Genomic DNA, 23,584 nt, shown 5'->3' with positions numbered 1-23,584 from the left:
TCGTCCACAAAAAATCCTTTATGCAAACCTGTCTGGCTGTGCAGTTATTCCTGCTCACAAAAGCGACGACAGTTATATTTTAGGCGCCATAAGTTTTACTAGGTATTACGTAACTTGGTACGTCAGAAATTATATCTTTATAGTACAATGTGTACACAGTGCTCCACTATCTGCTTGTACTGTACACACACAAATTTCAAAATATAAGCGAACTGTCAGCATGGCACAGGTTACTGTTTATATCAGGAGTCTCCAACCTTTTTGTGAACAAGGGCTACCACAATGGAAAAACAAGGAGGGCTACTTTTTTAAATAGTCTACTCAAAACTTTTTTGTTATACTTGTTGAAATGTTTTATCACTGTTAAAATGCATAAAATCAGCCAAGCTAATATAACAAAAATACTAAAATTGGGGCTATTAATATTAAGTTGGTTTATATTTTACTCATAAGCTTGTTATTGATGTAGAAAAATCTAAAATAAATGTTGCTGTTACTTAAATTTGTTTTTTAAAACTATTAGTTTATTTGCTCACTTTATTAGCTACTGATATATAGTAAAACTAAAACAAACAAACAACACATCTACCACCTCTTACAATTTTTTACTCAGAATTCACAAAATAATGTACAAAAGTAAAGAATTTGAAAACGATGGAATACAATTTAACAGCCGAACTGGAAGAAAAGAAACTTCACAAAAGAAGTAATGCAAAGTTCCACCTGGAAACCAGAAATACACATTTACAGTACAGAAAAACAGGCAGGCATTTTGATACAACAAAATGGCACAAAGTTTACAGATTTGTCCAGAAAAGGAGGATTAAACAGCCAGTCATTCCAGTAAGGCACACAAACACGTTGGTTTGAGGGAGCTTTGCTTAAACTATTTAAGCCACTGGTCCACATGCCAATGCTCAGATGTATTGACATGAACAGGATGTTTACATGACACAATTACAATTAAACAGCAAGTTCATATGACACTTATTTGTACCTGCTTTATGAAACAAGCCTACTTTGTGCAAAATCCGTAGCATTATATCCATTTATCGTCAAACTGAAGCAAATAAGAGAGTTCCCGCTCCACACTATGATATGTCTTATAGATAAAAACACCAGCAAATGTTTTGAGTTTCCTTTTCTTAAATGGCATTGTTCATGACAGACAGTACATCTTACAGGTACAATATGTCACAAACCATATAATCTTGTATGGGGTAAAATAATACAACAGCATTACTGAACACACGCACAAAGATCTACACACACATTCAAAGAGAATATATTTGTATAAACACTGAATTAAACAGAACATATATAATAAAAGATATGAAATGCTTTCAAAACGGATCCCAAAAAGCCCTCCCCAAAACCTATTTAATTATTTGTCTTAAATTAACATTCCCCTTAAGTAATGTGTGGATATATCCTGTGCTGGCCTTACTGTATCGGTTCCTTAAACCACTGAAATAAACAGGTGATGCAGTGAAGGTGACTAGATAATAGAAAAAAATATTAGATATATTAAAAAAATGAAGATTGAATGAAAGCTCAATAAGATAATACATAATATCATAGACCTTACATAATAAAACAGAAACGTGTTAAAATAAGTGTTTCAAGTTTGAGTAGTGCTTCGAACTGGCCCATAGTTGTTTACTATGGCTCACAATTTTCATTTAATTTTGATGAAAATTCTTCTCCAAAAACGGCAATGAATTCACACTGGTCGAGTCAATACCACTAAATAAGCCCGAAAATGGACATAACAGCTATGTATTCATTGCTGGTTCACTGATTTAGGTCTCTATACAGTTATTCTGCCTAGGCAGTACCATAGTAACTTAGCTACAAGATTTCTGCGGAAGAGAAAAGGAAGTGATTGTCACAGCCTAATCTTTTGTGAAAGCCCAACAATAGGTCTTTTCATTTCAATCAAATTAATTCTGCCCCCTCGATTATTATTTCTGTGTAGCTTCATACAGTTTAAATACTCATGCATTTGGCAACAAAGGGTAGATACCAAGGAGGACGGTGCACGGCAACAGAGGGGCAACAAATGGGGTGGAGTTAAAGTCTTCTGCTGCTCCTCACTTGGTAAAAATCTCTTGATTGAGGTCAAGCAGAATGCGTGTGAAATTGTTGATTGGTCCGATCGCGCTGAGTGTCATGGCAGCATCTTGGCCCCAGAGCAAATTGGGCCCAAACACTACAGCCAGGTTGGGATTGGTCATTTTATTGACATCACTGTTAGCAGATACCTACACATATAAACACAATAATGACGTGAATAAAGAAGTAATGTAACTAGGAAATTAACTATTGAGGAAAGCCAATTAGTACCTGAGCAAGGAACTGGACAAGGAAGCGCAGTGATGCATAGCTCTCCTCAGTTAGTGACATCAGCATGTTTCTAATTGTTTCTGCCTTAGACTGGCTGTCAACATCTGTCAATAACACAACACAACACAAATAAGGTAGTTTAAATTTGCGTGTGGGTATTTCAGTACAGGAGGCATATATAAAGGTGGCATGTGAGTGCTTGTGTGTCTTCTCACTGTGGAAGTTGACAATGTCGTTGTAGAGTTGGTAGGTGAGCAGCGGCTCTGGCAGTTCTCGGAGGAAGGTTTTTAGGATCACAGCTGCCAAGTGGACATCACCCTGAGAGAAATTCACTTCCTCTCCTATACACACATAAGCATACACATACACCATTCAGAGGACTAATGCTTATCATTCCTAGTGACAGGAAGTATTAAAGTCCCCCTGTGGTGAAAATCACGTTTTTATAGTTGTTTATGTATGTGCTGTTTTAATATGCTTTAAAGGGCACATATTATGCCCATTTTTACGAAATGTAATATGTCTCAGGTGTGCCCAGAATATGTCTGTAAGTTTCAACTCAAATAAATAAATAAATTGTATTGCATCTCCGAAATGCCTCTATTTGGGTGGGAGCAAAAATGTGCCGTTTCCGTGTCTGTACCTTTAAATGCAAATGAGCTACAGCTCCTCACCTTCCTACCAAAAGAGACAGCGAGTGCTTTCAGTTAAAATAGATCTGATTCCTGTGAATACAGTCTGACACAATAGTATCTCACTAATAATGGTAGTGCACAGGTAATGCTAAAGAATTAGTGCTGCAAATGCAAGTTTCATATATGCATTGTGTAAAACCGGACTTAATAGTTATGTGTCCGAATATGCCGAATGTAGCATCTATTTACATATATATCTATGGTCAGAGGTGGTGAAGACGGGGGACTATTTTGCATATTCATATCTACAGTCCGAGCTGGGTGATCGAGTAGAGAACTAAATTACATATTTACAGATCCATGTAAACTAAATAAGGCAAGGGCGTATAGTTACATTTAAGCTGTTTTACAGCATGAAACAATTATGATGCTCAAAGATGAGTTTAAGTTTATGAAATTATCAACTACAGGGGGACTTTAAAAGATGTGTGCCCTGCATATCTGCATACAGATCAGAAAATCATGTGACTGTACCTGAGTTATATTTCTGCTTAATCTCCTTAACCTGAAAAACATTTGCAGAACGCCTGAAAATTCCCTCTGTCTGTAGACCTAAAGAAAAGATACGAGTGAAAGATTCAAAACAGGCCAAAATAATTTGACCTGCCACCTTTTTATGTCGTTTACAGCAATTTTGGTTTCTAGCAAGGAACGTAACAAAAAACAAGAAATCAGTAAGACACCTACCATTCTCCTGCAGGAATCCAATAGTCTGAAACATCACTAGTGGAATTCCTTCAGCGTTTGCACCCCTCTCTCTCAATCTATACAAACATAAAGTACAATAAAACTTTTGACACTCACATCTCACCAAACCACCTTACAAAACATGACATGGCGATAAAGAACTTCTCACAATTTATAAAAATAGTTGAATGTGAACAACATCCTATAATGTTTTGACAGATTAACATTTTGGTGATCATTCATTAGGTAATCATTAGGTGCTACAATAAACAATAAGAACATCACACATAACAGTACTGCACTAAATAAATGTTATTGCATAAAATAATGATACATAGATGCACATAATACTGCTCATATTGTGCGTGAGCTGTGAGAGGAAAGGGATTAAAAAAAACTCACATTAACAGAGGGACACCAAATTGCTGGAAAGGAAGGGAAGGACTAAGTGTGGGTGAGTCCAGTACAGTGACGGCTGACGGCTTCTGAGACAGACGAATCTTATCATCATACCTACACATGAATAGCAACTTCAATGCATCTCAATTTTGTTGACCACATACAGTATATTTAACTATTAACCATTCTTTCTATATAGTTTTCAGAAAAATTAGGGTATGTAGAAGATGTATGTAGTTTATTTCTTACTCTCTGACTGTTCTGGGGATCACCAGCTGTTCACACTTCACAACCTCCTCCAGCTCACTCAAATAATTGATGTAGTTTATTTTACGGCCAAACTTAAAGCTGTGAAAGCAACATAAACACATACAATGTAGGTTGTAGAGCACAGGAACTCCATATTCATATGAAAAACAAACTACACACTGTAATATACAGAATCCCACACTACTGTGGGACAGTATCACAAGTAAAATGTCCAGTATCATTATTAGAGCGAGCAACTGACCTGATGATGGGTTTGAAGAGAATAAGGATGGTTCTGATAAACATGGTGGGATGGACGATGTATAGTGCCTTGATATTTTTCTTATACCTGCAAACACCCATCAAAACTTCAGCTTAAAAATACGAACAAGGTTTTTGTATCTGTTAAAGCCCGACACCAACAGCAGCATCACTCACTTTCTGTCAAACTCCCGGTAGGCATCTCGAATCCAGTTAAGAGAGGGCTTGTTATCGCTGGTCATACCGTGATGAAAGTAGATGAGCGTATAGTCACTCTCCACATACTTATCAAGAGTCTGCTTCAAATACCTGCACACATTCATCAATGGATAAACACACATTAGCACTCTTACACTCTTAACACATCATCAAATTCATCAAAACTAACTTCTGTAAGCAAGTACAATATCAAGAACAATCTGTACACTTTTTATACGGGTAAACCAGTCGGGGGGGAGGGGGGTATTTGTTTTATATGTAGACCTTTATGGTAACTCAATTCTACCATCACTATAGTTCCTTACAGTTTTTATAACTTCACTTCATGAAACATGTTTGTCTTAAGACATTACAGTGCCCTCAACTCACGAGCACATGATTGAGTGCATGCAACACTCAGCATATTGGGTGTTGACAAAGTTAAAACAGTGGAACACAAAATGAAAATGAAACTGTTGTACTAAATATGAAGAGCTCAGATGCAAAACCATCTAAGTCCATCTGACATGTTTTCCTGTAAATTAGCATATTTTAATGGATTCTGCAAAGTGGTATTTCTGAATAGCCTGAGGCCGGGATTAAGCGGATTTGAAGTGAAAGTATTTACATGCTGCAAATATTTACATGCTATTTTGACAGAGGTGGCATTTAGCGGCTTTTGCACCTGACATTTGCATTTTTTACTAACCATCCCCTGGTTTTACAGACAAGGCTAAAGGCTAGTCCTAGACTTAAACACATGTTTGTGCTGTCTCTACCAGACAAGACTTTTACTGACAGATTTTAAATTATGCCTGTGCCATTGATTTATCTCAAGATAAACACCTGTAATGTCTTATTCGAAGGCTTAATCATGAAAGATGCTTAAACATCTTAATAGACTTTATGCCCAGCTGCACTACTTCCTGAACTTCAGCCAGCTCCTTGTTTCCTGTCTGCCATTATTGGACAAACTGGTTAATCCAGGTGTGCCTGACCTCAGTAGTCACAAACAAACTGATTAATCCAGGTGTCCCTGACCTCAGAAGTCACAACAACAATAATCAGACACACCTGGATTAATCAGTTTGTCCAATAATGGCAGACAGGAAACAAGGAGCTGGCTGAAGTTCAGGAAGTAGTGCAGCTGGGCATAGAGCCTATTTAAGGCTTAGTCCTGGCTTTAGCAAAGCTTTGACTGTGAAACCAGACCAGATAACTTGATAAATGAAACATAATGGGGCGGTTTCCCGGACCAGGATTAGCTTAATCCAGGACTAGGCCTTAGTTTAATTAGGAAATATAACTAGTTTTAACAAACATGCCTTACTTAAAACATTACCTGTGTGCATTTTGAGGTAAAACAAAGGGCACTGATGTATTTTAAGATATGTCAGTGCAAGTTATTTTCAGTTTGGAGAGCTCTTAAAAGTGTTTAAGTCTAGGACTAGTCTAATCCCTGTCCGGGAAACCGCCCCAAGGAGGCGGTTTTCTGGATAGTGCTTATCCTAACCCCAGACTAAAATGCATGTTTGAGCTGCCCTTATCTAAAAACATCTTGCACTGCCATATTTTAACAAACTATCTATCAGTGCCATTGTTTTGTCTCAAGATGCACACCAGCATTGTTTTTTGTAAGGTTTGTTTGTAAAAACTACTTGAATGTCCTATAACTAAGGCCTAGTTCTGAATTAATCTAAACCCTGTCCGGGTAAACTACCCCTAAATGATTTTGTGTCACACCATAGAAAATAACTAAATGTTTTTTACATTCCAGGAAAACCAATGAGTTACACAAGCTTATGCCTTTATAAAATTAACAGAATAAAACTTTCAGGGTGTAACTCACATAAACATGAGATGATAAGATAAGATGTCTTCTGCTTTCACATAAACATTCAGATATTTACAACACTAGAAAATCACATATGATTGCCTACATGAGTAATTTGTGGTGATCCAGCTGATGTTGAGGAGGCATGCGACAAGCGTTAAAAACAATGACTTTTCGACCAAAGTGATCATCACCTGTAAAAAGAGGGAGCAAAAGAAAATGTAGTGGCATTTCTGAGTGCTTTACACAGTGTCTAAAAGCTAGAAAATGTCTCACCCGCCACCTCCACAATCTGATGTCTTGCGATGTCATAAAAGGGGTCGTCCCAGGGCAGATGTGAGGTACCACCAAGATTTTTAATGTCTGAAGCTGAAGGAAGGACAATAATGAACATTAAACCTATGTACCACCGCTCTTTGATCAGAAGGAAGTCCTTATCAGTCTAACAACACTCATCAAACAAAATCATTATACATATTCTTTATTATCATAAAAATACTTGAAAAGGTTTGCAGAACAGAAATATAAATATGCTACTATGCATTTCCTAGAGTTTCAGCTTCTTAGATCTCACTTTTTCCACTGTACCAAACCCTTGGGAGCTCAGTCTAATCTAGATTTTAAACAAATAAATTATACAGGATTTTACATGCACATCCAGTTATCATCAACTCTCTGTACCGTGTTACAGAATGGCATGCGTATGTGTTGTAAGCGTGTGTTTATATGCATCTGTACACTGTGAGTAATGCTGCATGACTTCTTCGGTTTTCTACTGCCTCTTAAATAGACCATGACAATTATCGCAACTGGAAGCCACTTGGTTCTAAATATAGCCTATGATAAATATTTGTGATAAAAATGAGTTCTTGGCAGCTGCTTCCTTTTGTGACCAATTACCAGAACTCAGATTTTCTTCTGATAAATGATTCTGCAAAATAAAAAAATTGAAACTTACAACTCCTTGGGCACTCACCAGATTTGCTCAGGCTAACAGGTTCATCTGGTGGCCATTGATTGCTCTGTACCAGTTGAAGATGGTCCAAGGCAGCAGGGCTAGGAGAGTCATCCTGTAAGTCCACCAGCTGGTCAGAGGACATGATGGTCCTCTGAAACATCAAAAAAAAAAACACACAAACTGTCAGACAGATAAAAGAACAATAATATGAACTACACAAAACTATTTTTATCCATTCTGTCATCTGTCATTTATATTCTTATAGGCAGCTGGCACACACTTACGTGACTAGCTGACTCACACTGGGTGACCACATGTAACGAAAACAGCTCACTGCCAGTTTCGTAACACAGTCTTGCATTCAGTATCTTCCATAATACAGTACACAGTGCCACACATCACTTGGCCAATTTTATTTATTTTTTGCTTTGATACAGAATCTTAAATTTATATCTGGCATATTTCTGGTAGATGCAAATTATTAACTCAAAAGCCTGCAGATAGAGTTTACTGCAAATTCATGCATGTAGTGAAATTAAACAGTCAACACTCACTTGGTGACTTGGACTTGATCCAGTCTTTACTTACAGTTCTAGTTGGGGTCTTGCAATAAACAACATGCAAGCAGCACAATGCTCTTTTATATGCATGCCACTACTTCATGCCAACAACTGTTAACATCTCATAATGGGATTTTTTTTAGCAAGTCAGACAAAATCAACCTTCGTAGCTTCGTAACAGCTTTCAGAAACTGCATAAAAGATCAAGCTTTGCAGAAATAATTAAATTCTTTATATAAACACTTGTTTATTTAGGGGAACTGCGGAAGTGTGATAGTTAAATCAGTCGGTGTGTGTGTGTATAGCTGTAAGGCTACAAGCACAGGCGTTTTTTCAGACAGTAATCTGCTGTGACAGTCCCTTGAGCGGCAACGTTGCCGGCCATCCGTATACTAACAGGGCATCTCGGTTTTAACCTTTGCTCCTATTTATATCCTCAAGCCATATTAGAGCCAGCTTCATGCTTATCAACATCTTCCATATAATTCTGTTATCAGACCCACATCCATATATGACAATGAAAAGGTGACATAACCAAATCAAACTGATAAAAAAAGTGGAGCTTATCTCAGTTTATTCTAGTCATTGGCAATTTTCTTTATATTTTTAAGTCGTATATCCTTTGAGTTAGCTTAAGAGCCCAAGTCCAAATTTTGATTTATAGTTTTTTCTTATTCATTAAAAGGTTTACCAGACCATCAGCAAAAACAATGTGACTCATTCACAGTTGTGCTTCAGAGGCATCAGGGCGGCACTCTGTGAAGTCCACCATCCAGCAATGTAGTACAGAAACAAAGACCCCAAAGTTAAAACAAGATTTCTAATGAAAACCTGTTCACCTCCAAAACCAACAGATCTCTGTTTACTTATTGACTAAAACATAGCAAGAATGCAGTATTAAGCAAATCATTAACAGAATACTATCAGTAATGCCGCTAAAATTATGGATCAAGCAATTTTGCACTTTTTAAGTGAATGATGAATCACCTGTGTTGTTACATTTTTATGTTATTTTAAATAAAGAGATCTATTAAAATATAAATGCAATGATTATAAAGAAGAAAACAAACTGGCCCACTTTACACCTTTGATTCGGTTTCTGTTAAAGCTCTCTGGTAGGGTTCAGATGCACAATCTAGCAGATGAAAGCAGACAGGCAGACAGAAAATGTGGTGGTCTAAAACTTAGCAGTAGCATCATGTGATTCTGCTCATCTCTTACCAAATGATACACAGCCAAATACAGAATTAAAAATACCATTTAAAGATAGTGACATACTGATATAATGCTTTGATATATTGTTTTTTTATTATTTGTATCATCAGATAAATCTTTCTATACTTTTGTCATTTACTTGATCATACTTGACTTTCAGCATGTTTTTCATTACATTTTTGTTTTATTATCCACAGTGCTTTCCTAATATCGGCATATAAGCCACCAATTAAAGAAACCCATTATGAATGATCGTAACTATACAACTTAGCAAACACACACTAAGACAGGGTTTCACTGGAATTTACTTAAAAAAAAAAACTATATAAAGCGGATAGAAGTCGTCGACATTAAGAACGGTGATCACACTTTAAGGGTGTGCCCATACACACTGACAGACAGTCATGTAAGAAATCTTCTGCTCTTGACAACTCGCGTTAAACTAAAACAACAAAGCCAAAGGTTTAGTTTTCATTATTTGCTGCATAGGTTTAATACACACTGTCGTCAGATGCGTACAGATAGCGTCAGATTCCTCAGCGTTTCTAAGGGAACGCAACATCTGGATTTGTGTTTACATCGCATTTAACAGACAAGAAGCGAACATAGCACACAAAGGAAATGTAATCACTATTGTGCGATTTAAAAAAGGTGCATCACCGTTTCTCTCACTGACATTGATTAGGCTGAAGCCAGATGCTGCAATTATGGTTCGACAGTCTGCTAAGCTAACTAGCTGCAAACCTGCTTTAACTTAACATATCTAACAAGTGTTTCTATACGGTATGGCTAGAGGGTTGTGTGTCTTATCATCGCGGAAAAAATCAGCAGGTTACACCGAGGCAAACAAAGAGAAACTAGATTACCTAATTTTCAGCGCTCCCTATTGAAGTCCTCAGAACTCTGTCAATCTTGCAATTTTATTGCTGCACTTCCTGTTTGAGATCCGCGTAGTTCAGCGTAAACGCCCCGGAAGCAAGATAAATCACCCCCTTGAGCGAGTGGCCACGCCCCCCAGTGTGTCTCGAACGGAGGGCTGCATCCTCCGGAGGTCGCATATGCAGGCTGCATACGTCATCAAGTTTCGTTTATTTAAGCTAATTGAGCATTACATTCGCAAGTCATAAATCACATTACAACAATTTACGATTAATTAAGTATAATAATAAAGTTAATAGCTGTTAATATTCTGAAATGGGACAGTCTTTATAAGTCATGCAGCCTGCAAATGCAACCTCCGAAGGATGCATCCTTCCGTTTGAAAAGTACCAGTTCGCCAAATTACAGTGTGCTCTAAAACTACTGTTTTTGTTATGGAAAGCATAGAGATTTAGTACTGATAAATCGTCGTTAACAAATTAAAGCATTCCGAGTTGTGTAGCTCACCTTACTATTCTTTCTGTTACTGTTTTGGACAAACTGACCCAAAATCAAAATGGTCAAAAGCAAAATCTGTTATCTCATTAGAAAACAAACAGCATTTCTTTGACTGGACACAAGGAAAGAAACACACACATATGTACAACATAAAGAACTAAGAATTTTATTAATCAATTTGCACGATCAAATTTAACCAAAGTGGTTCTTGTGTGGTAAAGGTCCCTTTATAAAGGTTGGAGGATCATTCATCATCTGCTGAGCTTGTTTTGTCGATGACTTTCCTCATCCAGCGACGCATTCGGAACAGGTGTGTGTAGAATCCATATTTGCCATCACGGTCGCAACCCTCACCCCATGACACGATGCCAATCTGATACCAACGTTTATCTGTAGGACTCTGTGGGCATTGAGAGGTTTCATGAGGACTTTTAAAAATCTACTTATGAAACAATAAAGTCTTAAACATAATGACTCCCATGTTTTTGTAATAGGCTACCTGTGTTGGGCAAATATAGATGCATAAATATTTGACATAAATACATTTTTAGGCATTTTTATGTTTTTAAAATAGTTTTTTGTTAAATGCTCAATAGTAGTTTTGTCAAGTGTATGTTATTGTTTAACTTGAACGTGTTATTAACTTGGAAATACAAGTTTTTATAGGTGCACTTATATGCAGAATTCAATTGTTTTTTAAACAATTTTTCATACCTTCATCACAAAAGGCCCACCACTGTCTCCCTCACAAGCGTCACCTCTAGCTGAGTCTTCTGGCTTATAACCTGTAAAATAAAAGATGACACCTGAGTGCAAAAACCTTACTTGAAATTACAGTTGTCTGAATTTATAAGTCTGAAATAAGGATCCTAATGTGAAATAGTTTGGCTGGTCTTACCAGCACAGAACATATTGTCAGTGATTATGACAGAGGTGGATTCGCGGCAGATGCTTTGATCCACAATCGGCAAGTGAATCTGTTGCAGCACTGCTGGAAGATTTCCGGGGTTAGAGGTCCATGATTCCTTGAGGTTCCCCCAACCAGTCACACGGCCCTTGTAGCCAGCAAACATCAAACTTCATAAATGAGAGGAAAAAAGGAAGTTAAATCATGTATTATTACAAAATTAGTATTGAATATATATATACGGTCTCTATGACAACTTTTGAAATGAATAAAAATGATTGTTATTAGTACATTTCACCATTCATAACATAAGTTAGACCAATGCATAAAATAACCTGCTTTGAAGGTTAGTAGCTTATTAAACTATTTTAAGTACTGTTACTTTTTTGCGATGCTTTTGGTAGGCAGACAGACAGGGTGGATCTCAGCAGTAAAGGCTACAGGCTTCTTCATGTGCAGAAGTGCAATGTCTCTGTTCAGGTTTTCCTTCCAGTTATATTTAGGGTGGACAATTATTTCATCAATGGCCACAATCTTCTCAGTGCCCTTCTCATACCTGAAAATAGAAAAGGTTTCAAAAACCTCCAGTAACAGAAACATTACACAGAAAACAATGCTTACATACGGATTTTTCAAATTTCTACATGGAATTCACAATTTTAAAGCTTCACAGCCTACATATACACACACATATGTGACCATGTATGTGATATTCAGGCTAAAGTCTCAATGTATTTATTTTCACAGAATGTTCTTTAAATTATGTGGGATGATTTTACATAGAAAACAGGAAATCACAAAAGAAATGACTTTACAAACTGGTTCACATTTCCTGCATTCAGATCTGCCCTTTAATAGTAGATGTTATTTTCTTTGCCTCAGGGTTACTGTCATTGTATAATATACCTGTTGGCATCTATACAACTACACAAGAGTTTTAAGGGCTCACTTGGTACGAGAGTGTTTTCCAAGACGAACAAGGATATCATTGGTCGTGAAGTTCTTGTTCCAAGGTGGGTAAAGAATGCAGTGAGCTGCAGTCAGAATCCATTCATCACTGATTAGACTGGCACCACAGAGCAGCTCTTGAGGACTACGCTTATACAGCATTACCTGCCTAAAATAGCATCAGTCACAACATACAACACATAATTAGCATCAATAATGCCAAGAAAGGCAACGAAGTTCAGTGTACGAAGTACAGATGACTTCAAGTAAAGATTTTGAGTCTCAAACAAACAGTCACTGCTTATAAAATATATATCTGATGTTACTGCCGTTATATTCACCATGGAGCGCTGGCCACTTCAGCTTCATCTCCACGCACAATTCTGCTTCCAGTGTATGACTTCAACAGCTCCTTCTCATTTTTATCTTCTTTATTGATCTTCTCATATAAGGGGCGCACTCCACAATCTAACAAAATATATAATCATTAACTTTACACTTAGTTTATAACTAAATAAATCAAACCTCCTCCAGTGATAACATCAATAAAACAACAGTTGTGAGTCTCTTACCTTGCTCTCCATTACCAAAGGTGCGAGGGTTAAAGAAAGATTTCCTCTCTTCTTGAGTTGTTCTCTCTCGACCACCTGCATCCTCCACAAACTGGTCCAGAGGAGCATCTAGGAGTACATGACAAAGATAAATAGTTTAGTGTGGTGTTTTCATCATTTATCTAATGTGCAATCGGATGTGAAATATTTTTCTTGATGAATAAAATGAGTAAAAAGATAATGCTCACCACACAACTCAAGGTCACAATAATCAATGGTTATGTTTCCACTTGCTTCCTTTACATAGCACCACGGTCCATCCATATCTCCATCTGGATTTCTACAGTGGTTCTTTACCAGCTGAACTTCAGGCAGAAAATCTTTCCCCTTTAGCAAGGCTTGCACTTCTGCTTTGTTCCAATCCAGACAGGTGTGACCCCCCAAAGACACAGACAGATCTCCCGAGTAGGCCTCCCCGTTTCCATGTAGACAGTTACTTTTAACGTAACTATCCTGAGCCTTGACTGTAGGAGGTTGAGGAGGAGCAGGAGCAGTTTCACCTGAGGAGGAAAGACTGAGATGATCAGGACTGGTGGTAAAATTCATTTAAAAATATTGATTTATTGGTAAAATGTTCAAAAAGCAATGGCTCATGGACGAAAGCTTACGAGGACCAAACCAGCAACTTTCTGGTTACCAGTCCTTACCTTTAGCCATTCCACCACACCATGCTTATATGTTTTGGTCTGTTGTGTGATTTTCTTACCGCATTTTGGCACACTGCAAGACTCCCTCCTGACCGTGGGATCTCTTGTAAAACACCAGGGTCCACCACTGCTCTTATCTGGATTTCTGCAGCGGTTCGCCGGTAGCTGCGTGACACTCAATTCACTACAGGTTCCACCACTGCTCTTATCTACATTTTTGCAGTTGATCTCTGCGTGCTGCAGCTGTGTGACATTAATTTCACTATAGAAGAGAAACAAGTCAACATTAAGCTAGAGAAGCTACCACATAAGTCAGCATTTAACCATGATTAGCCAATGCGTTAAAATGGCACTGCTAGATACTGTTACATTGCATGTGCCTTTTTGCGGTTTAATAAAAAAACAACATACTGAATCCTGTGGGGGAAGTTGCTTTTCCAGTACTGGCACTCTCTTCCAGATTTGGTGACAGACACACTGCCTCTGTAATTTTCACCAATACCGATGTAGCAGTCATCTGTCAATCACGGATGCAAACGCAAGGGTTGTTTTACTAAACAAAACTTTGGGAAACAAGTTGCTACCTTTCACCAACAATGTCTGTTACAATAATTACCTAATTAAGTTTTAGTAACATGTTTGTTTAAGTATGTTGGAGTAAGTTTGCATCGCTATGTCGCGTAACACATTTTGATAGTCTGATTTTTACCAACTATCAGAGGCGGACACTACTTAAGTATTTTTACTTTCTACATAAAAGTACATTTTCAAGTATTCATATTTTATCAGTGTTTTTTATCTTTGGAAAACATACATTCCAAAGCATATTATCTTAATTTTTACTCCTCTACATTTCATAATTTCAAGTTTTTGGTTAATATGTAATATTTAAGTACATTAAACATCTAGTATTTTTTACTTTTACTTAAGTAAAAAGTACTTTGAAAAGTAAACGTACACCATTTTTTGTAATTAGGTATTAAATAAATTTTAATATGCAATATAAAAGGAATACACAGTATGATTCTATTCTTTAGAATGTAGTGAACATTTTTTAGTAAAAAGTAAATTTTTTCCCAAGACAAACCTCTCATAAATCACAGATGCTTGGAAAATGTACTTAAAATACTCAAGTAGGGTCCGCCTCTGCCAACTATAAGTGACTTCTTGTCAACTTGCATTCATTGATGTTTTAGAAGATTATGTAAGTGATGGTTTCCCATCAGACATTTTACAGACTGTCTATTAATACTCTGAGGGGCGGTTTCCCAGACAGGGATTAACTAAAGCCTGGACTAGGCCTTAGTTTAATTATGAAATAGAACTAGTTTTAACAAACACGCCTTACTAAAAACATTACTTGTGCATTTTGAGGCAAAACAAAGGGCATTAAGATATGTCAGTTCAAGTTGTTTTCAGTTTGGACAGCTCTTACATTTACTTATTTTAGTCTAGGGCTAGTCTAATCTCTGTCTGGGAAACCGCCCCTGAGAGTTTGTTGACATGTAGCTGCAAACTAATGAGAATTAGTTGAGAAGCAGTTTATAAGTAGGTATAGTGACGTGATTTATTATAAGTTGCTTCAAGTAAGTAGTAGGTCTAAAGCAGGGGTCTCCAACCTTTTTGTGAGCAAGGGCTACCACAACGGATAAAAAATCTGGAGGGCTACTTTTTGATGTAGTTTACTCTCAAAAGTTTGTTTTACTAGTTGCTTTTATTTATTTTAGTTGTTGATATGTTTTAGTATTGTTTAAAATGTTAACATAATTAAACCAATCCAAGGTAATATGTAAACAATATGTAATAAATAAATATTAAAATTGAGACTATTAATAGAATGTGCTTTGGCGGGCACCATACAAACTCTGTGCAGGCTTCCTGGTGCCCGTGGGCACCTATGTTGGAGACACCTGTTCTAAAGTTTACTATCGAAATAAAGTTTATTCACATTACCCTCTTTCTTCACGCATGTTCTCAAACTGTCAATATTTGTTTTTGTCCTTAGTAATGTTGTTCCTTTACAGTCTGTGGAAAGAAGATGAAACAGGAAAAATGTTACAAAGCTTTCTAAAGAACTTCAATGTCTTTACATTAGTTGCTAATACTACTCAACTCACACAACACTTAAATTTGTATATTACAGAAAAAGCCAGTGAAAACGCACTTTGTCCCTGGTTCAATAGAAAGTGTTTACACAAAATGTTGTCACTGTTTACACTAAACCTTATGTCAAAGTTTCATAGATCTATAAATTCTTACCTAAATATTTTTTCCAAAAGCTTTCCTGAAAAAAATGCAAGACAGAAATCATTCCAACAGTAATAATAAAGCCAGTACATTAGTGCATTAAATACTACATTAAATAAGTTTTTCAAATGCCATAAAGATATACTATCTAAGGGAAAGAAACATCCCATATACATTTAAAGCGTTTTAAATATGTTTCCATTTCCTACAATTCAAAATGCATCTGCTCACCGTTGTATCAACTCTCTCAAACACCTCTCGAGCTTCCTCGTGGTCACATATCTCTTCCACACATTCTCTCTCCAGATTCCCTGGCTTTAGCTCCTCGAAAAGTGTGTTAGCTCTCTTTGCCCTGATGATCTGAGAAGCTTCCTTATTGTCAATAAACACTAAAGAACAAAAAGTAAACACTTCTTTAAATGCTACATCTATACACAATACAATTATATGTTTTAAAAATAATGTTTTATTTGTATATAAACCTCAAGACTGTAAATTCCTGTTTCAGATCAGGTTCTTACCATCATAACACAAAGTGAGCTGGAGAACTTGACCAAGAAGTAAAGAGAGCAGTAAAGGTGCTTGCTTTGCTCCCATCTTTGTGGACGGCTGAGGCTGTAATCCTAAAAGGACGTGGAGCATCTCATGCAGTCTATCACCAACTCAGTCAGAAAGCTGCGCTTACCACAAGTTAATATTGAACTACCAGAGTTCAAAGAGAACAAAGTGTCTGAACTCTTTTTGATATCGCTCAACACTAACACTGTCATACACCCTCATATCACTGTGGAACATTCTTTACTTTCTGAGGAACATCAATAACAACTATATTTAATACAAAGTGATAACACTGAGGCTTTATATCTTTATGCCTGCTGATTAGATCTATTTAAATTTAAGGAAGAAATTAAATAACATAAAACAACTAAATAAATAAGTCTCTTTATTTCTCTTAAATCCATCAAGTTAAATAGTTTTCAACTGTTCAAATCTTACCCAGTTTGTACCTCTCAACAAGCAATATAATTTTTTTAAGCTAATGTACCAATAATCAGATTCCTGTTAACATAACAAAACAACAAGTGAAGATAGCTAAACGTTTCTTACGAACGCACACATTGTAATGTATCTGAACAGTTTGTAAATGACATCATCTTAATTTCTTCAACAAAATAGATATATTATGGAATTTCCTCCCACATTAGCGTATTTTCCGATAGGTTCTCTTTGCAAATGTGCAATGTCTGTATAAACAGTAAAGAAACAAGGTCCACTGCACACCGGAGTCAATATTTACTGATATCGGCAATGAGCAATCCTAAAACTAAAAGAACATCAAGTCATTAATTCAAAAGAGCTGAAAAGTTTATTTGACACAGGTGTAAAATGACTGTTTCAGTGATTGTAGTTGTTTTGTTACTTTGGTTAAAGACAGTATAAATTATCTTATATAAATATCAAATTTGAAACCAAAGCCTTTACTGTTACACCCCTGTTTCTATTTCTACAGTTTCAGCTACTGAGCTTAAATCATCCTGACCTTGTAATATGACCAAACAATTATTAACATCCTCTTCTGAAACTACAATACAGTTGTCGTTGGGATTATTGTCCTGGACAACTAAATCATTGGATTCCTGTTCCTCTATACATATGACACTAGAAGGCTGTTCTTGTACTACCATACACTGAGCATTGCTTTGCGGGACAACAATCTCAAAAATATTCTCACTGAGCTCAATTTGTTCAAGCCCCTTCTCAACTCCCTTTCCCAAAACTATTGAGCCATGATGGTAAACTCCAGAGTCCAAAACTACACCTTCGGGATGAGACACTATTGTGAAGTCCTGAGGGGGTTGAATGTACGCCACAGCCTGTCCCACCTCCGATCCGATGACGTCACTCTTCCCAGGCTTGCTCGATGCTTTACGTCCTGACCCTTTATGTCGACCCTGCGTTAGAACCAATTGTACAGCGTGGTGCTTGTGTGACTTCAAATGCCTCTGAAGACTCTGCATCATTGTGTATTTAACTCCACACACGTGGCACTGGTATGGCTTCTCCCCAAGATGAGAATTCAAGTGGCGCCGCAGCTTGGATGCCATCGTGTACCCTTTCCCACATTGTTCACATTTATGGGGCCTGTCTCCTGTGTGCAGGCGTTCATGGGCCCTTAGTGTCTGAGGGTCCCGTAAAGCCTTACCACACACAGGACACAGATACAGCTCACCCGTGTGTACAATCAGATGTCTGCGCAGTTCCGGCAGCTGAGAAAAGCGCTGGTCACAGTTTTTGCACTTGTAAGGTTTCTCTCCAGTATGAATGCGTAAGTGTCCAAGCAGATTCCCACGTTGCCGAAAGCTCTTGTTGCAGTGCTGGCAGACATACGGCCGTTCTCCACTGTGCAGACGCATGTGGTTCCTCAAAGAAGCAGAATTGGCCAGTTCTTTATTGCATTCTGGGCACTTGTGCTTAGTAACCTGGTAGTCAGGCCCTTTGCTTCGATGAACTTCTGTGTGGACGCGCAGCGAGGCTCGTCGCACAAAAGCTTTTCCACAGATGTCACAGACATACGGTTTTTCACCCGTGTGGATTACCTGATGGTCTTTGAGGTCACGTTTTAAGCCGTAGCTTTTGTCACAGTGTTGGCATTTAAAGGGCTTCTGACCTTGGTGCATTAGCAGGTGGGCTTGGAAGCTTTCCTGTGAGCTGTAGCCTTTACCACATTCAGTGCACATGTAACGCTTCTGATCTTGATGTGTAAATTTGTGTTTCTTTAGATGACACACCTGAAAAAAACGCTTGTCACATTGGTCACATTTGTGTCTCTTTTCTCGTAAATTAAGGAAAAGGAGATCCAGAGAGTCTTGCTTTGCTTTATGGTTGTAACCTGTCTGCTTTTTGTCGTTACTTCTCTCAGCTTTATCTGAAAGCTTTTTGGTGCGGCGTAACTCCTCCTTAGGTGTTTGAAATTCGAAGGAATCTTCGGCTGAGTGCACCTTTCGAGGTTTAGCTGCAAGGCGAGAGCTGGCTCTCAGGTTTTTCTTTGGCTCCAGCTGTTCTGATGAAAGGGCTTGTAATGTAGACTCACTGCTGTTTTGAATCTCCTCTCTGAGATTAAGCTCTTCGCCATGCTCATCTTTATTCTCTTCATGCGTCTCATCTTTCCCATTCTGCCCTTGGGAAGTAGAGGCTTTAGAGTCCTTTGGATTTCTTTTCATCTTGATTCGAGGTTTACTTCTGTTAATTTGAGGTTTTGTATCGTCTTGCATGACTTTTATATCAGTATTTTGTTCTGAACCACTGTGAACAGGATCTGCTGGATGACACAATTTGCATTAGATATTACAGGCACAAGACCATATCATATCACCATATCTGACCATCATCACGAACAGAACAGCACATATATTATGCATTTACTCACTTGCACAGCCTGCAGGCTGATCTAAAGAGGTCACTGCCAGAGCTTCCACTTGCTCTCTTTTTGGTTGTCCATATTTGCAGGCTTCTATTTGCATTGCTGCCGTTTTATCTTCTGGCTTCATAGGCTCAAGGAGGAGATTTTGTTGATCTGCCCAGAGGAGCAATTCTTTTCCAGGTTTAATGTCTTGGCTGACCTGAAGACACGGCCTTCCATCCACCTCAAGCAATCCGACATTCATCTCTTCCATATTCTGAGTACTGCAGGCATATCTGTGGAGGCAACAGAACAAGTAAAACAAGCCTGATGCTATAGTTTTTTCATAAATTGTGCAAAATATACTGATAACAAAATGCATGTAAGAAGGACAACAAATAAATACACATACCTCATCCAATACATTTCATCTGTGAGTTGCCCTTTGAACACAGACTGCCTTTTACTTTGTAATACCTGCTGAATTAGAATACATATTCACTTATTGTGGTATTACTCATCATAATAGTTAATAGAAATAACAACATACCTTTAAAAGCATCTGTACTGTTAAAATACATGAATGATATGCCAAAACAACAAATTAACTAACAAACAACTACAGTTTCATTTATTCACTTGGCAGGAAATGTAATTCAAACCAACATGCAGCGCATTATAAAATCTACATTTATGCAGAATTGCATTTAAAAACAGTTTAGTATATATGGGCAAGCATACCTCTTCCAACCTTTCCTTTGTGAGCATTTTGTCAGGTTCCCCCAGACCTAGCAGAGTGCCTTTTTCTAACCCTTGCCCAACACACCACAAACCCAGCTGTCCATCTATGGCCAGAGATGGGCCTAGAGTCAGCCCTCGTGGTAATGATCTCAGCACACTGTGAATGGAATCTCTCATGTTCACAGAGTCGTTATTCCTTCCAATGTATGTAGTCACTAGACAGAAATAAAAAATATTGATAGAAGATGGTAAACTGACTTTTCGAAAAAAAAGAAAGAAAAAAACTTTTCGAAAGCTTAATTAAAGGGATAGTTTACCCAAAAAATATCACCTGTATAAATTTCTTTGTGCTGATGAACACAAAGGAAGATATTTTGAGAAATAATAAATGTTTGTAACTAAACCGTTTGTTGACCCCATTCACTTCCATAGCAGGAAAAATAATTCTATTGAAGTAAACGGACGGTTTGCAAAATATCTTCCTTTGTATTCATCAGAACAAAGACATTTATACAGGTTTGTAACAACATAAGAGTGAGTAAATGATGACATAATTTTCATTCTTGGGTGAACAATCCTTTTAAGTGGCAATTAAGTTGCACATGTGATTTCACAGAATCTTGTCATTAATAGTTTCCACAATAATAATAATAATAATAATATTTATATCTCATAAAAACAGAGAAAAATTTGACATCGGCATCTACAGCTATAAAAGTCGACTTAAGTTATGGAGTTGAGCTATTCCTACAAAATATGCCATATTAAAGATTACGAAAGTAACACACCATTCTATATTAATTTAAAACCGTTTTACAGTAGTAAAAATAAAGCTAGTAAAAGTAACAAAAACAGACTGGTGGACACAGTAATCACGTGCATGAGTAAAGAGCCACTTCTTTAATTCAACACATGTTGCATTTCAATAACGTTACTAAGTAAATATTAAACATTCACAGATAACGCGTGCACAGAATAGAGAGCTAACGTTAGCTGATTCGACAAAATTGGTCAAAATGACTAAAGCTAGCTTGAAGATTTATCTTGTTGTCACATAAACCATGTGAACAAAAGTTACAAAAGACCTCCAGCTAAATGTTGTTTTTGTTGTGCACCTATAAGGTTACAATCTATACATTTGATAGCCAAGTAGAACATGATGCTAACCAACAGCGTTATCATATAAGTAATTGTTAAATCTGTTTGCTTATTTAAACGTCGTTTTAAACATAAATATGGAAAAAATATTTCAACTAACTCAGGGTTATATTTCCTCTGCGTGTTGGCCACTTGGTGCTTTATCCAGCTTAAACTCCGGGAAAATTATCGTTCTCCAGCCAACGAACCAGCGACCGGAAGTCAGGTAATTGTTACAGAGAAACTGTTCCCACTAGAAACAGTTCTATCTACAATCTACGCACTCTCTTTAATTTTTATTATGCATAATACATACAGTTACATAATAAGGCAAAAGCATAACAGGATGCAAGAGATCAATTTCAACGAACAAAGCAAACTTTAAAGAAAGGAATAATTAAAAAAATAAAAAATAAAAAGAAGAGAACAAAGAAAAGCAAAATCTAACCTAAACGCCCTATCTTTAAACAATGTATTTTAAAGTGAGTGTTAATTATAAAGGTATTATAGAGAGTACCAGGTTTAAATATTTTTTATCTATTCGTATCGATCATTTTAAATTAAAATTTTTATAGTTTTTGAAGATGACTACAATTAAATAATTATGTGATTTTGAAAGGATAAAAGTATAATAAATCTATAAGTCATAAGTATTTTGATGTGTCAGAGCGTCCCCAATAGTGTACTATCTATTTTTTTTTAATAGTTGTAATGACCCATGCTGCCCAAAACGTTTATCCAACCTATATGCAGAAATACTTTTCAGCACAAGATGGGGCTAGAGAGACATTTTTTACGCGCTCGCACGCACACACACTAAAGACCACTGTAAACGTATTGATATTTTCTTTAAATACTTCTACCAGTTGCGCACACTGCTGTTAAAAACACTACAGGATCTTTCAAATGGTTTATTGAACTCGTTTTTTTACTCATATTTTACGTATTTTGACGACCTTGCAGTGAGAAATGTGGTACTAGTCCTAGAGATAGTCTAGTTTAGAGATAACATAAAACTGAACATATTATCTTTTATGCGTGTTTATGAGTTCAGAAGGCTTTTAGAGAATAAGGTTAAGCGAGACTTCGATCAGTACCTGACTGAATTGTTACTGATTCAGCTACGAAGTAAAGTTGTTCCAGAGGCAGAACAAGTTATTTAATTTTGTCCACAATAAAGGTCAGGGAATATATATTATTCAATTGTAAGTGACTTTTACATTAGCATGTTTCTGAAAACGTATTTACATTTAGATTATTGACCAATATGGTAGTTAAAGAAAAACAGATAATAGTCTCAGAGGACACAACGAGTCACAGCACTGTTTCAGAATTGAAACTCTATCAGTTTGTTTTTCTGATGATCAATCTCCTAATCCTTTTCAGTTTTTCTCCTTCTCTATCTCAGTTACCTTCCCCTTATCCTCTTATCTCTTACTCCTTGTCCCAGTTATTGATCTTTCTACTCTGGCAATATTGATGTACCTGCCTTGTATTGAATTTTTTGTTATAACCTTGGAATCTTGTGTGTTTTAGTAATGAGTCAAAACCTGAGATGATGAATTGTAATTATGTTGTTTAACGCAAAACCACACCTCTTACATTACAAGCGTGTTGAATACAGAAACGATCCCAATAACCCAGCCTTTTCACATCACCTTGGCAACATGGATCCGTCTGGCCCAGGAGAGACTGAAGGGAGAGTCAGGGCAAATTGGATGCACAAATGATGCAAGCTATGGCTTACAGTATAAAACACAAGCAGCCTTCATTCAGTTCACATGTTTAATTGTTAAAGGCTTATTGTATATAGAGGACATTTTTTCCCAATAACATCACCACCCTCTCTTTGTCCATTAATAAGAGACAAGGGGTGTGTGGGAGATGTAATTGTGATAATCTATGCTTATTATTTGCTGGCTGGAGCTGTAGTCATTGTTGATCAGTGTCTGTTTGTGAGAGAGCCTCAGCTTCTGTCTTGCTCATGTGTTTAAATTCATTAGACAGGTTTCACGAGGAGGTAAAATCCAGACATTACTGGATCTTCTTTCCTTATACAGCTGATGGTTATGGATGAGATCCTACTAATGAAGCCTCTCTTGTTTTATCTGATGCAGAATGGTTAATTTTTTTGGTGTGGGGGGGGTCTCTTTGCTTATTTAATTAA

The 23,584-nt window shown here is 37.0% G+C and overlaps 3 protein-coding genes across 5 annotated transcripts; all 3 read right to left on the bottom strand.

The window, feature by feature from the left end:
• Positions 1 to 589: 589 nt before the first annotated feature.
• arhgap1 (Rho GTPase activating protein 1) lies at positions 590 to 10,402 on the bottom strand. The gene is made up of 13 exons (XM_065289483.2): positions 10,269 to 10,402; positions 7,646 to 7,778; positions 6,946 to 7,038; positions 6,776 to 6,863; positions 4,815 to 4,946; positions 4,639 to 4,725; positions 4,377 to 4,475; positions 4,131 to 4,241; positions 3,729 to 3,805; positions 3,516 to 3,593; positions 2,562 to 2,687; positions 2,347 to 2,450; positions 590 to 2,264 (listed from the first exon to the last, which is right to left on the bottom strand). The coding sequence occupies exons 2-13, from the start codon at positions 7,767 to 7,769 to the stop codon at positions 2,094 to 2,096; spliced, it is 1,290 nt and encodes a 429-aa protein (XP_065145555.1). The 5' UTR covers positions 7,770 to 7,778; positions 10,269 to 10,402; the 3' UTR covers positions 590 to 2,093.
• Positions 10,403 to 10,922: 520 nt separating this feature from the next.
• f2 (coagulation factor II (thrombin)) lies at positions 10,923 to 17,274 on the bottom strand. Its single transcript, XM_065289479.2, has 15 exons — positions 17,136 to 17,274; positions 16,661 to 16,841; positions 16,371 to 16,528; positions 16,152 to 16,176; positions 15,846 to 15,917; positions 14,304 to 14,409; positions 13,952 to 14,154; positions 13,434 to 13,745; positions 13,207 to 13,314; positions 12,976 to 13,102; positions 12,636 to 12,803; positions 12,069 to 12,242; positions 11,678 to 11,856; positions 11,494 to 11,564; positions 10,923 to 11,179 (listed from the first exon to the last, which is right to left on the bottom strand). The coding sequence occupies exons 2-15, from the start codon at positions 16,779 to 16,781 to the stop codon at positions 11,024 to 11,026; spliced, it is 1,980 nt and encodes a 659-aa protein (XP_065145551.1). The 5' UTR covers positions 16,782 to 16,841; positions 17,136 to 17,274; the 3' UTR covers positions 10,923 to 11,023.
• A 165-nt stretch (positions 17,275 to 17,439) lies between these two features.
• Positions 17,440 to 21,668, bottom strand: znf408 (zinc finger protein 408). 3 transcript variants are annotated; one of them, XM_065289476.2, is made up of 5 exons: positions 21,539 to 21,668; positions 20,281 to 20,495; positions 19,952 to 20,019; positions 19,567 to 19,835; positions 17,440 to 19,458 (listed from the first exon to the last, which is right to left on the bottom strand). In XM_065289476.2, coding segments are annotated over exons 1-5 (2,388 nt in total). In that variant the 5' UTR covers positions 21,540 to 21,668; the 3' UTR covers positions 17,440 to 17,623. The 3 variants fall into 3 exon arrangements, with proteins under 3 accessions (XP_065145548.1, XP_065145549.1, XP_065145550.1); XM_065289477.2 differs by having other exon boundaries at positions 17,440 to 19,455; XM_065289478.2 differs by having other exon boundaries at positions 19,952 to 20,016.
• Between the last annotated feature and the right edge of the window lie 1,916 nt (positions 21,669 to 23,584).

Source organism: Paramisgurnus dabryanus, chromosome 2 (genome assembly GCF_030506205.2).
Source record: "Paramisgurnus dabryanus chromosome 2, PD_genome_1.1, whole genome shotgun sequence".
Classification (NCBI taxonomy): Eukaryota; Metazoa; Chordata; class Actinopteri; order Cypriniformes; family Cobitidae; genus Paramisgurnus; species Paramisgurnus dabryanus.
The sequence above is the reverse complement of the archived record's forward strand: the minus strand, read 5'-3'. Positions and strand labels throughout refer to the sequence as shown.